The sequence below is a fragment of the Carica papaya genome, chromosome 7, assembly GCF_054855325.1.
Source record: "Carica papaya isolate Zhongbai chromosome 7, ASM5485532v1, whole genome shotgun sequence".
Classification (NCBI taxonomy): domain Eukaryota; kingdom Viridiplantae; phylum Streptophyta; class Magnoliopsida; order Brassicales; family Caricaceae; genus Carica; species Carica papaya.
Genome location: NC_142315.1, coordinates 3,333,813 through 3,349,653, shown reverse-complemented (window position 1 = coordinate 3,349,653; position 15,841 = coordinate 3,333,813). Strand labels below are relative to the sequence as shown.

Sequence of the window (15,841 nt, the reverse complement as noted above, 5' to 3'; positions counted from 1 at the left end):
CTATCTTTGTAATTATTATTATTATTATTTTAAATATACATATAAATAACACGTTTTTAATTTAAATAATAATTTCTTTAGCGTGAATTCTAAATAGCTTGCATATCCTGGCCCAAATTCAATCTGGGCGCAACCCGGCCTGCATATCTACCGCTCTCCAAACGACGTCGTTTGCTATTTTCCCTGGTTCTTTTTACTTCCAATTTTCAGAGAGAAGTAGAGGAAGACATTACGGAGCTTCAAGAGAAAAGCGTAGAGCGAGAAGCAAGAGAGGTACAGACTTGCAGCAGAGAAAGAGGAGAGACAGAGCAAAGTGACAAAACCAGAGAAGAGCAGGCTTGCATGCTACAACCTGAGGCAAGGACAATTCATCGTTGAAGCTGTCGCGGTGAGGACGTTGCTGGAGGCGTGTGATTCATCTGTAGCAACCACCACGCCATTGCTTCTAGCTGGATGAGGGAGACTCAGGGACGGCGGGGACTGAAGACGAAAACACTATAAAGGAAGGGAATCTGGCGCGATTTGGAGAGAGGGGAAAATCAAGTGCAAGAGGGAATAGGAAGAACAGAGGGAGCTGGGCGAAGAAGCAGAACATAGAAAAGAATTGAGAGGGGGAGAAGCAGATTAAACAGTGCAAGCGGAGAGCAAAAGAGGGTGCAAGAGGATTTTTTTTTTTTGGGAGCCAGTGTTTTTAAGATTCACATGGGTAAAATCTTCTCTTTTTCTTCTTTAAATTTGTTTGAATACACTTGATAATGAATGAGATGTCAATTTGACTTTTTTTTTCAATATGGATAAGCGAATATGTTTGACAAACGTTGAAGCATGGCATCTGACTTTGCTCTTGAGCTTCGTTCTTTGCTCTATAAATCTGTTTACTTAAATGGTTCTCAGGAAACTTTAATGTATCAAAATTTTGTATTTTAAATACTTGAATGTCAGCTGGGTGTTCTTTTGCAGTGAAACTCCCAGAGCCATGTATTATGTATCTTTGCAATTATTCCGTACTGGTTTTTACCTTTTTACCCACCACTTCACTGCACCCTCAATGAGATTTTGCCAGTTGAAGCATGCTCTTTGGTCGTTTTGATAACTAGAAAGGTTATAAAGGTTCCTCTATTGGAATGATTCTCATACGTTTATTGTGTTCGGATGAATAGAGGAAGGATACTCTTTTTGCTAAATCAGGTTACAAATTTCCTAGGTGAGCTCTGATTGTAATTAGAAAATGAACATTGAGGTTATATGCCAGGTTACTTTGGTTATATTGGAAAGTGGAAGCTTGGGAGGGGTAATATCATTAACTTTTGGTGAGATGAGTGGACTTGGAGGGGTAATCTTAGGGACCAATTCCCAAGAATGTATGCTTTAACCATTAGGAAGAATGTGGTGGTGGAAGAGGTATTTGGAGGGCTGGATGGGAGGAGTGGGTGGGACATAAATTTAGAACTCTTAATGATTGGGAGGTTGATGAGTTTTCTTGACTCCTTCAAGTTCTGGCTAATGTGCGTATGGAAGCTTTTAAGGATAAGGCTATGTGGAAGTTAAAGAAAGATGGTATCTTTACAGTTAAGTCCTTCTATGACTATTTGGCCAGCAGTGAGTGATATGGTGTGAAATTTCCTGACCTGCAGATTTGGAAAGTGAAGGCGCCACCGAGAATTGTTTTCTTTGCTTGGGAAGCAGGTTGAGAATGCATACTCACCATTGACAAGTTGATGTAAGGGGGCCACATTATGGTTAATGGTTGTTATTTATGCATGGAGGCAACCGAATCTTGCAACCATCTCCTTCTTTGGTGCCCAGTGACTTATAGTTCAGGGAATATGGTGTATAACTTACTGGGTATCAATTAGATGATTGAGGGTTTGGTGAAAAAATGAACTTTGGACTTGGGGTGGGATTGGCAAAAAGTCAAAAATTATAAAACTCATTCCTTTAACTATTTTATGGGTGATGTGTAAAAAGAGGAACAACAAAGCGTTTGATGGGTGTGTGAGGGATATTAGTAGAATTAGAGATAGTGAATACATACTTTTGAGGCTCTAATTTTTGGTCATGATGTATATGGGTAGGATGATGTTGGGAAAATCTTTGATGTTTAACTGACATGTAAATATTTTGTATAGGGGCAGCAACCCCTTGGTGCCATATACTTAATAAACTTGATTTTTATCTCAAAAAAAAAAAAGTATTGGGTTAGTTCTAGGTCGTGCAGTGGCTATGTCAAAGTAGAGGAATTTTTTCGTCCAGGGTTTGGCCGAGTTTCATTACTTTGCATTTCAGCCATTTTTGCTGCAATGGGTGTGACCATTTAAATTCTGTTGGAATGATGGGTTGATTCAATACCTATGATAGGATACCATGTATTCAGATAAATTCTTAAGCTAGTTGAGATTCTTTTTGTGAAACTTCTTGGTCTTAATTCATGTTTTATTTCAAGATGCATTTTATGTCTTTATGTTCTTTAGAGATTTGGATGAGGTCTAAAAATTCCATGTGACTTGAATTTGGGAGATCGAGATCCTGCTTCTAGAAGCAGAAGACAGAACACTAAAGTGGAGAGGGCTGTTTTGGATAGGTTTCAATGTATAGAAACCATCTCTTAGCTTTGGCATGCATGATCTTTTGAGTTCAGGTACTTGGTCGTTTGGGCATTCAAATTAAACCATTTACTTTCTTACTGGAGGATGCAAAACTGGAGAGGTTAGGTTGGTTAAGATATATGTTCACATGTCTAAACTTCAGCACTTATATGAGGCATCTTCCGAACCTTTGACCTGTTAAGTGAAAAGAGTGGATAATGTCTGTTCTGTGACCTTGAGCTGGCTATTTAATCCATTCCCAAGATATCTTACATGTGAATAGTGCTGTCTAGGGTTGCTTCTTCTTTTCATTTGTTATTTTTAGCCCTTTTTAATTATTGATCTTATTATTAGAAGAAACTATTTTGTCATGTAACGTTAATAACTCCCAGTTACGGTAAATGAAATGATTCGAGAAGAACTTATGTCTTCATTCCACTATTTTCTATCTCTTTATTTATTTTCTTTTTTCAATTTTGCACCTGCAGATTTTAGAGCTAAAAAATCCTTCTACTACTTTTGTGACTGGAATTTTCAATTATATTCCTTTCTGTGAAGTGCATCAATAAATTTTCTTTTTCTATTTAATTGTGGGGTAGTTAGAAAATTGCAGTGGCTGTAGGCATATACTTCCACTGTACTAATGATTGTGCGGATCACTTTGTAATATTTGCATGGATGCAGAAATGGCACAAATGGTTTGTGGTTCTTGCCGGCAATTACTTTCATATCCACGGGGAACAAGACATGTTCAATGTTCATGCTGCGAAACTGTTAATTATGTATTAGAAGGTTCCTCCCTTATCTTATAATGCTACCTAAATCTGATTATCAATCTCTCATAATTATCAGTTACTATTTGCTTAAAATGCTTCATTCTTGGAAATATGAAGTGCCATTTCTATCAGATTGTTGGTTGCAATATTGATCTTCTTTGGGGCTCTGGAAGATTTTGAATCCCTTAGATAATTACTTTGATTTCTTTTACCAAAAAAGTCTATGGTTAAAATACTTGTAATGGTAATCAACCTACACCAACGAGTACAACAATAAGTCTGATTTTTTTCATTTGTCTCTACTGAACATTCATTTCATTGCGGCCAACTCAACAAGCAACAAGTACTGCTGGTGTAGTCCATTGACATTAAACAGGATAGATGCTCTTTCTATTGCCATATATGAGGGAAAAAAACCCCTTTTTATCAGGTAAGTTGCAATACTTAACTAAAATAAAATTGTTAGGTGGGACACCTAATCTAAGGTTGGTCTTTTGCAAATTTTCCAGTCTAAACGCCCAATTCCCATTATGTGATTAGTTTCCTTATGAACGAAATATGTGGTTCAACATGTTACTATTGCAACGCTTACTTGGTGATTCCTAATTATGGAGACTATATAATCTGAAGTAGATGCCAGGATGAGGAAATTCATGTTGTGTACTGCATATAATGAAATTTATACGATTGTAACATTCTTCACTTTGTTTACTTTTTTTTTCCTCGTTCGTGTTATGATTTTGCTAATTATATAAAAATTAACAAGCTATTATACATCTTCAGCTCATGAAGTTGGACAGGTTAAATGTGGGAGCTGTCAAGTGTTGCTGATGTATCCCTATGGTGCTCCATCAGTTAGATGTTCCTCTTGCTGTTATGTGACGGAAATTGGAGTATGTGAACTATCTTTTTGCTCTTTGTCCATTTTAGTAGGATGTTTATTTATATCTACTTATGTTTATTCAGGTACAAATGTAGGGACAGTAAAAAGTTTAGTTTTAAGAAATATTCGAGAGTCCTATTGTAAGAAATTTGATGTTCTGGAACCGAGAAGAGTATTGTTCCTTTTGTTGTTGTAAGTGATAGCTGTTGCGTACATGTCCATGAAGGTTCATTATAGACCTTGATTTGTGTTGATGGTTTTGCCTGTAGGAACACAACAGGCGTCCTCCATGGTCTGTGCAGCAGGGGCAACCGACCCCTTCCAACCCCGTTCATTAAGTTTCTTATACTAGCCCACAAATTTTCTGTAGCTACCAAATACCTCAGCTGGATTGCCCTACATCTGTATTGTACTTGGAGGGCAATGGCTGGCATGGACACAAGTTGGTGTCTGCTACTTCAAGAGTCATGTCGGATGGAATTACAATGTTTCTCCAATAAGCACTATGATTCCATGGATGTCGTTGGCAAGTTTCATTCACCGATCTCACAGTTCTTCTGAAGACAATGCATAGAAGTCATCCAATTCAAAAGACTTCTTATCCATGGCTGAATAGGGCATGTAAGACTTGCGATGTCAACATTCTAATCGTGATATTATGTTTTCTATTCTTTTGCTATGGAATGCACATGCCTTCTAAAGAACCAAGATGTGTCTTGCAGGAAATTGAGGTTGCTTTGGAGTCAAATGATTGTTAAATTTTAAGTTCAAATTAGTCCACGAACCAACAGTTTTTCCTAAAGTAGACAATAAAGCTTGTGAGTAAGCGGAAACTTATGTGGGTAGTTGAACTTCTTGCTGCGTCCCTGGGTTACTGGCTAGTTGGTTTTACTATACATATATATATATGTAGATTTGCTGATTTTTCTAAAAGTTGGCTTGTTACAGTCGATTAACAGCTTCTTTTTCGAGTTCTCTAACCTAAGCACCGGCAGCCATGATGCCACAAAAAGATCTAGTTTAGTTATCTCCTGATGGAGTGATATATTACGTTAGTAAAAAAACATGCGTTGAATGCTATTATCCATCCCCTGAAAAAGGAGGCTGAGCCACTAGTTTTTTGTAGCCCCGTTGAATTTTTTGTAGCCTCTAACCATCTAATTTACCAATCTTGTCTAAGAATTTTTTTCTTAAATTATAATTTACTAGTATAATATATCACTACAGAAAAAAAAAAAAAAAAAAAGACAATAAAACATGAAAGAGTAAAGGCTTTAATCTTATATAAGATGATTTTCAAAGCATGAGAGTATGCCCTTCTATTGCAACAAAGAGCCTCCGTCGATGTGAGACAAGCAAAAATAACAGAATGAAATGAAGCACTTTTCCACCTATTTCATTATCATCCTAAAACCATAAACTGTTGGTTTAAAAGTTAATATTTTTAGAAAATAAATGTAAAATAACTTTTGAAGATCAAAAATGCATAAAAATTCAATAATACGTTAATTTGTTTACAACATAATATAATTAAACAGAGAATCAAGATAATCAAAATCAATGGTTGATGAGATTAGGGGTTTTAAAAATTAAAATTAAGGCTATGGAATGTTGTTTACTTATATGATTTGCTAAAATGTTGTTATGGGTTTGAGTTTAATTTTCTTGTACTTTAAATTAAAGGATTTAGTTTAGGTACTTACATTAGTATTTATATTATTTAGGTGATCAATTAATTTAGTTGATTATTTTTCAAAAAAAATAATTAGAGTAGATTTTACGAAGGACAGTTCATTAGCATTTAGTATTTAACATTTATTTTTCTTTATATTCTTCAAAAAAAAATATTTTTCTTGTTTCCATACAACTAACTGAGCATTATATTCTTCAAAACAAATACACGAGTTCTTGTTCCCATATAAACGATGCAATAAGAAGAGAAAAGAACGGGCAGTATAATGTACTTTAGAGAGCAAAGATTAGATTTTCATTGGTTCCTGTACAGCACCTGAAATGAAGAGAATCCTCTGGATATTAAACATGAGCTTGTGTCTTGGGAGGACATGGAGATTACTGCCGTTAGTGATGTTCACTGAAGCAACATTCAACCATAAGATGGGAAGTCCTCATCGGAGGAATTTTCAAAGAATGAGCCAAGAGTCTTCCTTAAAAGGCTGAAAGTTTTGTTGTCCTGTTTTTCACCAGGAAAGCAATCAATAGGATATAAAACTTTCAGAAAACAAGGTCTAAACTGGGCGATTGATTGATTTAAAAAGATGAGTTTACCTGCTTCTTCTTCTTCAAGGATTCCTCCAATTGGCCAATTTTATCAGCGAAAAGTTTCTGTTGTTCAGATATCATGATCTTCTCTTTTTTTCCTGTTATTGACCAAATATTAGCTTAATTGTTGAGCTCATGTCTTGCTTAAAGAGGGAAAGTCGGTTTTACAACGCTCACTTAGTTGTTCATATTTCATGAATAGCCTTTCCTTCTCTTCTTCAAACTTTGATATAGTATCTGTCAACAAGCAGCACATACAACAATTAATACTAATCAAAAGTATTTGCTATTCAGAATTGTGTCTTTAGTTTAAAATTAAACATCATTCCAGATAAAAATATTTTTATCAGTATGAACCCAACACACACACAGACATATTTTAAACAATGCAGCTTAAAGGGACGCAAACCCAGATCATGAACGGCTCATAAGTATGATTTACTAGTTGTTTAATCACATTTACTGAAAGCTACTAAATGAAACAGCTACTTTCAGTGGTAATGCATATAGTAATAGGAACCAGGTATCAATATGAACATTAGCAGTTGAAAAGCTGAAGTAGACTACGTGCTTCTAATGAAAGTACAAGTTAATTACATGACTTGTACTGGAATTACTAGGAGGGAGTACCTTTTAAGGCTTGCAGATGACCAGCTTTCTCCTTGCAAAATTTCTCATAAAGCTCTTTATATTTGGCAGTCTCATTCTTCAAGCAATTTTCACACTGCAGATATGAAATCGCTTAATGAATGGCTTAAGGAATTCATAAAACCAAAGAAGACAAATTCAATTTCAATAGGAATCATTCTAAGCTCTTTTGTTCTCCATTAACCTCTTTTGAGCTCTTTGAAAGTGCCTTCGCAAAACTTTGTCTGCAGTACAAATTTTTTTTACGAATACAAAATCAGCAGATTTAATTACATCACATGCATGAATAAGGCTGGTATGATTATGACAAAGCAAGTTAATCTAATGAAAGAATCTTCATATTTGAATTTACCTTTCTTTCTCAAGCTTTGATTTCAACTCATCAATCTTAGACCTTATATCAGAGGCTACACTGTCACCAAAAACATAAACAGCAAGTAGCAAAAATGATTCCGCAGTCGGGTGTGCCAAACTTGGGAAAGAGACAACAGAAACTAACAAAACCAATTCACCATTATTGATGAGGCCTTAGGAATGAGCAGAAGTGGATCATAATAGCAATTGAAGGAATCAATTGTTTTCCTTAAAACATACGGAAAGCGTATCAAAATTGACTGGAAACAAGATATTACAATTCATCTTTTTTTTTGTCAAAGATGGAATTTTAATTACAGCACATGTTTTTCTGGTAGCAAATCTAAAATAAGGAAGAAGAGTTTATTACGAACAATCAGAACTTCAGTTTTATAGAATTCTGTAAAACCTATAAATGTCTACAAAACTAAGTTTGATTGTTCCACCTAAAGCATATATACTAATAGAATCAACATATATTAAGACTATGACGATATATCACGAGTTTAATCTAATCCATGCAAAATGATGCGATAGACATGAATGTTAGAGAATAGTTGGAAGGTGTTCAATTTTCAGTCATTTAATCAAACCTCTAAACTAATCGACCAAAACAGAAAGCTCATAAACTGCTTGACAATCACGAAAATTCTTCAATTCTGAATGAAATGATGTTGAACCTCACAATAACCGTAAAACTTCCTCTACGGTAATAAATTCAACAAAATAGAAATGAAACCGTAACTTTGTTTGAAAATGATAGAAAAGTAACAGACAACACAAAAGCGCACACGATCACGTCATAGCATTAGAAAACGAAGAAAGAAGAAAATCCTTCATTTCCATAACTATATTTCACGGAAATGAGAATGCCAAATTTAAACACCTCGAAATTGTCTCTTCATTCTTCTTTTGACCGTCCTTGGCCGCTTTCTCCTTAATCTGTTGCAGAGCCGACAAGATACCTTTGAGATCACTGGATTTTCACCATAATTAGTTTTGTCAACAAATAGAAGCCATAAATATGGTATTGCTTCGAAAAAGAAAAAGGAATAGAATGAGATTGTCTTCGGAAACGAAACCTAGAGAGATCAAGATCGAGGTCGTCGTCTACTCGAGTTACTGGATCCGATTTGGTAAGCACAAATTCTGACCCTCGCTTTCTAGAGTTCCTTTTAGTTGTCGCCATTATACAATTTTCGAAGTTCAAATTGGGAGAAAACAGAGAGATGCAAACGGTTTTGCTTTCAGTTTGTCTTGGCCGCGGGAGAATGAAACTAGATAGAGTTTTATTATTGCGCGAGCCTCTCACCTGGATTCAGAATTTCAAATTTTAATGTATTTATATTCAATTTTCTTTTTGGTCCTAATTTTATTCTATTTTTATTTTTCGACCCATAATGTTACTATAAATTATCTGCAATTGCCAATACGACTGTCGTTTTGTCCATAAGATTATGAAAAAAAAAAAAAGATGATTATTATCTACTATTATAATAATTATTTAAAATTGGTAAAAAAAATTTATTCATTGCATGATAAAATTATTTAAAATTTTTTAATGAAAACAAAATTCGAAATTGTATCTATTATTATATATGTGAATGACTTGATAAATTAATTATTTTTATAAATGTAAAAATTAGCATATTTTTCTTAATATAATAATTAAGTCCATATATGTTATTTTCTTTGAATTTATTCTATTAATGTCTTTTTTATTATTAAATAATTATGACATATTGATTTAGGTGTATCATACTCTAAATAAGTATTTTGTCAAAAAATTTTAAATGAGAAAATATTTTTTTAAATATAAATTTATTATTTTACTAATTAAATAATACGAGTACAACAATAATAATATAATTGATTAGTAAGAAGTTATATAACATAATTTTTTAATAGGAACACATAGATTTATATTTCAAAACTTGAATCTATACACTTATACAAATGAATGAAAATAAATAAAAAATTTATTAAACTTAAAATAAAAACTCAATAAAAAATATTGTTTTAATATAGAGAATTGTTGTCGTGCTAAAGTAACATGTAAATTGAAAAAATAAAGTCACATTTTAAATATATTTACTTTATTTATAAGTCATATACGTGAGTTAATAGTGAATAAAATAATGATAATTTTTTAAAAATTTCATGTTATTTTTATTTTTTAAATAATTATTTTTTTATTTAATAGTTTATACAAATATATACTTCTTATATACTTCCATTAATAAAAAGCTTATAGATTAAGAAACCAAAATAAAATAAGTATTTTTTTTGTAAAATGCTCGAAATTTAAAAAGAAATAAAGACACGAATTAAATACGGAAGCGAAATAATAAAATTTAGCGTTTACATTCCTTACACAATAATTTAGAATACTCAATAGTATTACAAAAATGTTAATTCTACAAAAAAAATACGAAAATAAAAAAAATAAGCAAAAAGTCAATAACTTAATATTTTAGAACGACCTTTACTAATTTCTGAAGGGAGTCCGGGTGGTAAACTTATTCACAACTCTCTTGTTGATTGGGATCTGGGTCTTAGTCCTCTTGATTTGAAATAGTTAATGAATGGTGAGTTACGTTAGCCTAATAAAAATATTACACTACTCACTAATGCAGAAATTGAAGGTTGGTAAAAATCATAAAAATAACTAATTGAACTCTTAATTTAAATAAATTCATTTATCATAAGAAAAATTATTTATTGCATATATTTACCGTTGCGAGATTTGTAAAATCGACCTATAGATACCATAATTCAAATAGCATTCCAATCTCATTTTCAAGTGAGCAATAACAATTATTTTTCCTTTTTATTTGCTACTAGTATCCCTAAGGACCCATAAGAATATCTCACTACACGTGAACTAATATTCAACATTGTCAACTAACTGGTCATCTCCATATCTCGTCCAGTATGAACGTCAAAAATATTATCCCTCAATACCATATCCAGTATGAGGGTGAATCAGGTCATCCTCATACCATGTCTGGTATGAGCGCAAAAAATATCAATTCTCGATACCCCGTCCAGTATGAGGTAACGTTCACGATAGTGTTCCCTATGTACCCGTTCCGTCCACTAACTCCCAGGATATTCAGTGAAACTACCATTTATTAATTCATATGACCAATCAATTTTCTGTTTACATATTAATTACCAATTTCACAAATTAACTGTAATTCACACAAGACAAGTAATATATATATATATATCAAGAAAGCACAACTGAATCAATTAATCATTTCAGTATATCATCATATATTTAAAGCTATAAATTCAACCATCAATTAAACAGGACAACAAATAAATGACTAATCGATTTTTGGCTCTATTGGTAATATGTGATTATTCTAAAAAAATTTTAAATTACACAAAATACCATATTACCGATTATTAAGCTTCAATTCCATAACAGAGAATAAGGTGATAGATTCTTACCCGAATTGGTGTCCGAAATACCAAACTTTCTACTGTACCTACTGGCTGTCTCTGGATTTTCTAAATTTTTTTACGAAAATTAAAACACACTTCACGTACCTAAAAATACCTCAAAAAACTTAAAATTAGTGTTAAAAATCTTTTTCGGTCAATTTCAGAATTCTAGCATGGCGGCACTGTCGTGCTCTAGCAACGACATCGCTGCCTGCAGTGCCGTTTTACCTCGGTCTCACTATTTTCAGCTAATTTTAGTCGGTTTCGACCGATTTTATACTCATCATTGCGATAAAACACGTTATGAGGGCCTCGGTAGGCTGAAAAAAGTATCAAAAAATGAAAACCTATCGACTGCGAAATTTTTCAGTGCGGCGGCTACACCGACTCACCTTCGCGATTGAGCATGTTTCTTCGATCAAGCTATAGAAAACAGAATGATAAACACAATAGTGAAAAAATCGCACGAAACGAAAATAAAAAGGGACTCATCGGAGGCAATTTTAGATTTTACCCAAGGCGGCAACGTCGGGCTTTGCCCATAATTTTCGGCTCATCCAACATTTCTTTTACTCCAATTTGACCATGTGGGTGTTTGGAATCAAATTCTGAGCGAATAAGAGAAATTTTACTTTTTTTGGCGGTCGGAGGTGGCTCCGGCACAGCAACGGGTGGCAATCGGCTCCCTTTTTCCAGCGACTGATTCTTCTTCTCTGGCAGAAGACTGACAACTAGAGTTTAGGTTTGGTGTGATACGAGATATTTATACATGTCTCCCTTAGATCTGGTTCGTTCATTACGTTTGATTTCGACTGTCCAATCACGTTTAAAGAGAAAATAAATTTTGACCGTTCATCATGATTTGATCTCGACCGTCCAATCACATTTAAAGAGAGAACGAATTTGGTTTGCTCATCGCATTTAATCACGACCATCCGATCGCAACTGAGGAGGGAACAGATCTGGACCGTCCACGCGCGCGGGAACGCATTCAGGCCGTCCGATCGCAAGCACACGGATTGCCAGCGTGGCCTCCCGCGTGGCACCGGGTCAGCGTACCTTACCACATGACACGCTCCAGTTCGTGGGGGCTGTTGACTGGGCGGTCCTACATGACACAATTTTTTTAAATTGTATTTTGACCATCAATTTTTGATTTTTTCTTTTAAAAAACACCATTCGAACCCAAATTTTTACCCATTTTTCTTAAAATTATTTTCAATTTCATCATCAACCTATTTTTTTTTCTACTTTCACATTAAATAAAAATTTATTAATTTTAAAATTATATTTTTATAAATTTTTTAAACTTTAAGACTAATCTCGGACCAAATTTTGGGCCAGAATATTACATTTTTAAAAGCAAATATTTCAAAAAAGTTTCTTCTAAGTGTAGATAATTAAAAACAATAAATGAAAAAGATTTCTATGTAAATTATTAAATTTTCTTGCCATTCAATTTTTGCCAATTGATGAGAATATAATATTTTGTGCATATTGTATTATAAATTTTTTTCGCAATTTATGTGCATATCATGTTCTTTTTTCATAATTGAATTGATGAATTTTCTAATCTAAGCTCTAATTTTTCATTTTGTATTACAAATTTATGTTTTCGTTTCTCTCTTGTACGGCTTATATATTTTTGTCGATACAATTAAAAAAGTATGAAAATCTCCTATCATATAGCAAATTGGTCCCCTCTAGCTCAATTGTTTTGCTTTAATCTTTTCAAGATCCATGTGAAAATAACCATGTTTGAACGAACACCAACTAATACCTAGTCGATAAATTTCACAATCGAAATATCATTTTTTCAATGATAATTAGTCTAACTATAATCATTCCACAATAATTGACAACACACGATTCTATGAATAATATCACTATTTATTTTATGGATACATGTTTTGACTTTTGACTAAAGTAATTAAGAGTGCAACATTATTAGAATCAAAACCCTAAAAATTATAAATAATGGTCGTTATATTAATAAGAGAATTATTATAAGAATTGTCATCTAAATAAAAATTACGATATACATTTAGAATTATATAGTTTCAAATTCTTCGTAGGATACTCAATCGTTCATCATAATTAATAGTTTAGAAACAAAGGACGAAATATAAAATGTGTCACGGATACTTTAACTTGCTTAATTAACAAACTAATTTTTTACTCGATATCACATAAATATTCATTATTTATATTTAAATTAAAACATTAAGGACTAATTTAAAATTAAGCAGATTAGAAATATTTTAGTCTCACGTGATTGTCACGTGATATTAATACAATATATTATTAATTTTTTTTTTATAAAAAATAATGTTTAAATTATTTTAAAAAATAATTAATTTAATAAATTGATTGAAAAAGAAATTAAAAAAAAAAATATCTACATCTATGAACTCAGCCTCCATGGAAACAGCAACTGTTTTTTGACCATTAACAGGTGTCTCTGCTTGAATATTCTTCATGGTTTTTTAAGAATTTCCAATGCAAATTTTCAAATAATGATGATGTCTTAGAATTTATCTAGAGGGAGTAAAATTAAGAGTTGCTTAATTATAATTAATTGGGTCTCAATTAGATTTAAAACTTAATTAAAAATGTAAAGTAATTAGTAATTATTTATTAATATTAGTAAAGATATATCTAATAACTTAATCATATTAAATGTGAATTGACCATTATTTTTATAATTTGTTGTAAATTATTGTTGTTAAACGTTAAATGATAATTTGGGTAAAACTTTTTTTTAAAAATCATAAGATGCTTAAAATATAATAAATTTATTATAAATTATACAACATCAATAATTGTATAAGATCATAATAAATAGAATATATTAGACGTTGGAAGTGAAAGCGCCTGAAACATAATGTGAATTGGAGGTCTTATTCGAGAAAAATAGCCAAGGTAAGACATTTATAGTAAAACAAAAATTAGTCACGAACTAGAAAAGACATTGATAGTTATTTTTTTCTAACTCACAATCCAATAATCTTATTTAAAATATAGTGAAATGGCAAAAAAATTGAAATACTCCTTATTAATAAATCAAAATTTAGACCAATAATAATTTGTTGGTCTTTGCCGATGATTAGTTACACTGGAACTGAGACACGACCCAATCTCACACCGGAGACAGAAGTAGGGGTTCTTGGACAATGGTCGAAAGTTGAAAGTAATTTTAATATTTATAATCATATTTAAAAAAAAAAAATGTGAACGAGCACTATATTATTTACATCATAGATTAGTCCACATTAACTATGATGTTAATGGTAAATGCTTGATTTTATTAAACACTAACTTAGTAGATAATACAACAATTTATATAATTTTAAATTCTTGTATGAATTCTCCTTGTGTATCAAATAAATATATATGTATTAATTGTGTAAAATTATTCATTAATTTAATCCCCACATCATATTAAAACACATTAATTTTGATTATCTTTTGTTCGTAGATGAATGTTTAATTTTTTATTCAAAATCTCTCGAGAAACAACTTTTTCTCAAATTTTATGATAGAACTCGAATTTTGTTATCTCGTCCTCCTATTCTAAAAAGAGGGTTTTCATACATTATGTAAATATTGTAATGTAAATTACTCTTCTAAATTGGTTTTATATCAATTGTATATAAATATTAGATTGTTATTATATTAGTAAAATAATTCTATTACAAATCCTTAAACCCACCATTACCAATAATTATTGCAAGTCACAAAACAGCTTAACGATTCTGAATCTTGGTCAAGATTTTGGCACATCAAAAAATTAGTACAGCCTCCTTAAAATTAATCAAATTTGATTTTTAAATTCAACATTTCTAGAAACATCCACTTTTTTCAAACCCAATTAAATTAACATAAAAAGAACTTCGTAATTCAAAAATTACATAAAAATCAGTCACGTAAAGTAGAGATTAAAGAGTATAGGGTAAGTAATATAATAATATAATGTACATATATATATACACACACACACATAATAGTGAGAAAAGAATTAATATATATATATTGCAAGTGGGTAATTAAGCACATGTATGGTGGAAAAAGGGAAGTGCCTAACCATTGTAGCAGTCAAATCAAGTTTGCTACCAACTCCAATCTCTACGAAATTCCTAATAATATTCTATTAATTCTATTTTAATTTTTAATATAGACATATTGTATGGAGATATATAATGACTGTATAATTACCCTTTACTCATATAATCCATATATTTAATGCTTTAATCAGAATATTTAGGATATATAGTTTTATTCATGCATGAACTTTTTCTAATTGAATTAAATGAAAAAAAAAAAATTAATACCAAATTCTCATTATAAAATGTATTTAATTAACGATAAACAAAAGTTTATTAAATCGGACTAATTAAATATTATTAGAAATAGTGTCAGAAACTTGACCTATCTTTTTGAAAGTACTTAAAACTTAAGATGAATTAGTATGTAATTAATTAATTTAAACACCTTTTTTTATTAAAAAAAAATAGTGTTGAATGTTTAAAAGAAGTGAAGTAATTACTTGGGAAATGATTAGAGAGGATTAATTATAATTATTTTTTAAGATAGATTAATTATGTAATTATTACAAGAAGAATAGCAGACAGTGTGGGCGGAGCTCACAGGCCAGAGCCTTCCAAAATGGAGTCAGCTTTCGCGTCGCTGCGCTGCCCTTCCCTTGCTTTTTCAATTTGTCGGCAGAGGTTCTATTACGTACCCCCCTTAGTGCACGCATGTTTCGTACACCTAATTCTCCAAGCACAGTATTTACAAAAAGAAAAAACTTTATTTTTTCTAGAAAGAAAAAGAAGCACCTTATGTCATGGGGGGAAACCAAA

General features: G+C 31.8%; 2 protein-coding genes across 5 annotated transcripts; one reads left to right on the top strand and one right to left on the bottom strand.

Moving 5' to 3' along the window:
* Positions 1–200: 200 nt before the first annotated feature.
* Positions 201–5,177, top strand: LOL2 (lsd one like 2). Of its 4 annotated transcripts, none has more exons than XR_015813446.1 (5): positions 713–2,638; positions 3,270–3,377; positions 4,145–4,254; positions 4,514–4,865; positions 4,967–5,177. XR_015813446.1 is itself a non-coding variant. In XM_088207948.1 (4 exons), the coding sequence occupies exons 1-4, from the start codon at positions 703–705 to the stop codon at positions 4,580–4,582; spliced, it is 291 nt and encodes a 96-aa protein (XP_088064074.1). In that variant the 5' UTR covers positions 201–702; the 3' UTR covers positions 4,583–5,089. The 4 variants fall into 4 exon arrangements, 2 of the variants coding, with proteins under 2 accessions (XP_088064074.1, XP_088064073.1); XR_002540274.2 differs by having other exon boundaries at positions 4,947–5,177; XM_088207948.1 differs by lacking the exon at positions 713–2,638 and adding an exon at positions 201–706 and having other exon boundaries at positions 4,514–5,089.
* A 929-nt stretch (positions 5,178–6,106) lies between these two features.
* On the bottom strand, positions 6,107–8,845 carry LOC110817930 (DNA ligase-like protein). The gene is made up of 8 exons (XM_022046651.2): positions 8,609–8,845; positions 8,413–8,502; positions 7,525–7,584; positions 7,357–7,396; positions 7,155–7,248; positions 6,702–6,761; positions 6,531–6,622; positions 6,107–6,435 (listed from the first exon to the last, which is right to left on the bottom strand). Exons 1-8 carry the CDS (start codon positions 8,713–8,715, stop codon positions 6,349–6,351), a joined length of 630 nt encoding a protein of 209 aa, XP_021902343.1. The 5' UTR covers positions 8,716–8,845; the 3' UTR covers positions 6,107–6,348.
* Between the last annotated feature and the right edge of the window lie 6,996 nt (positions 8,846–15,841).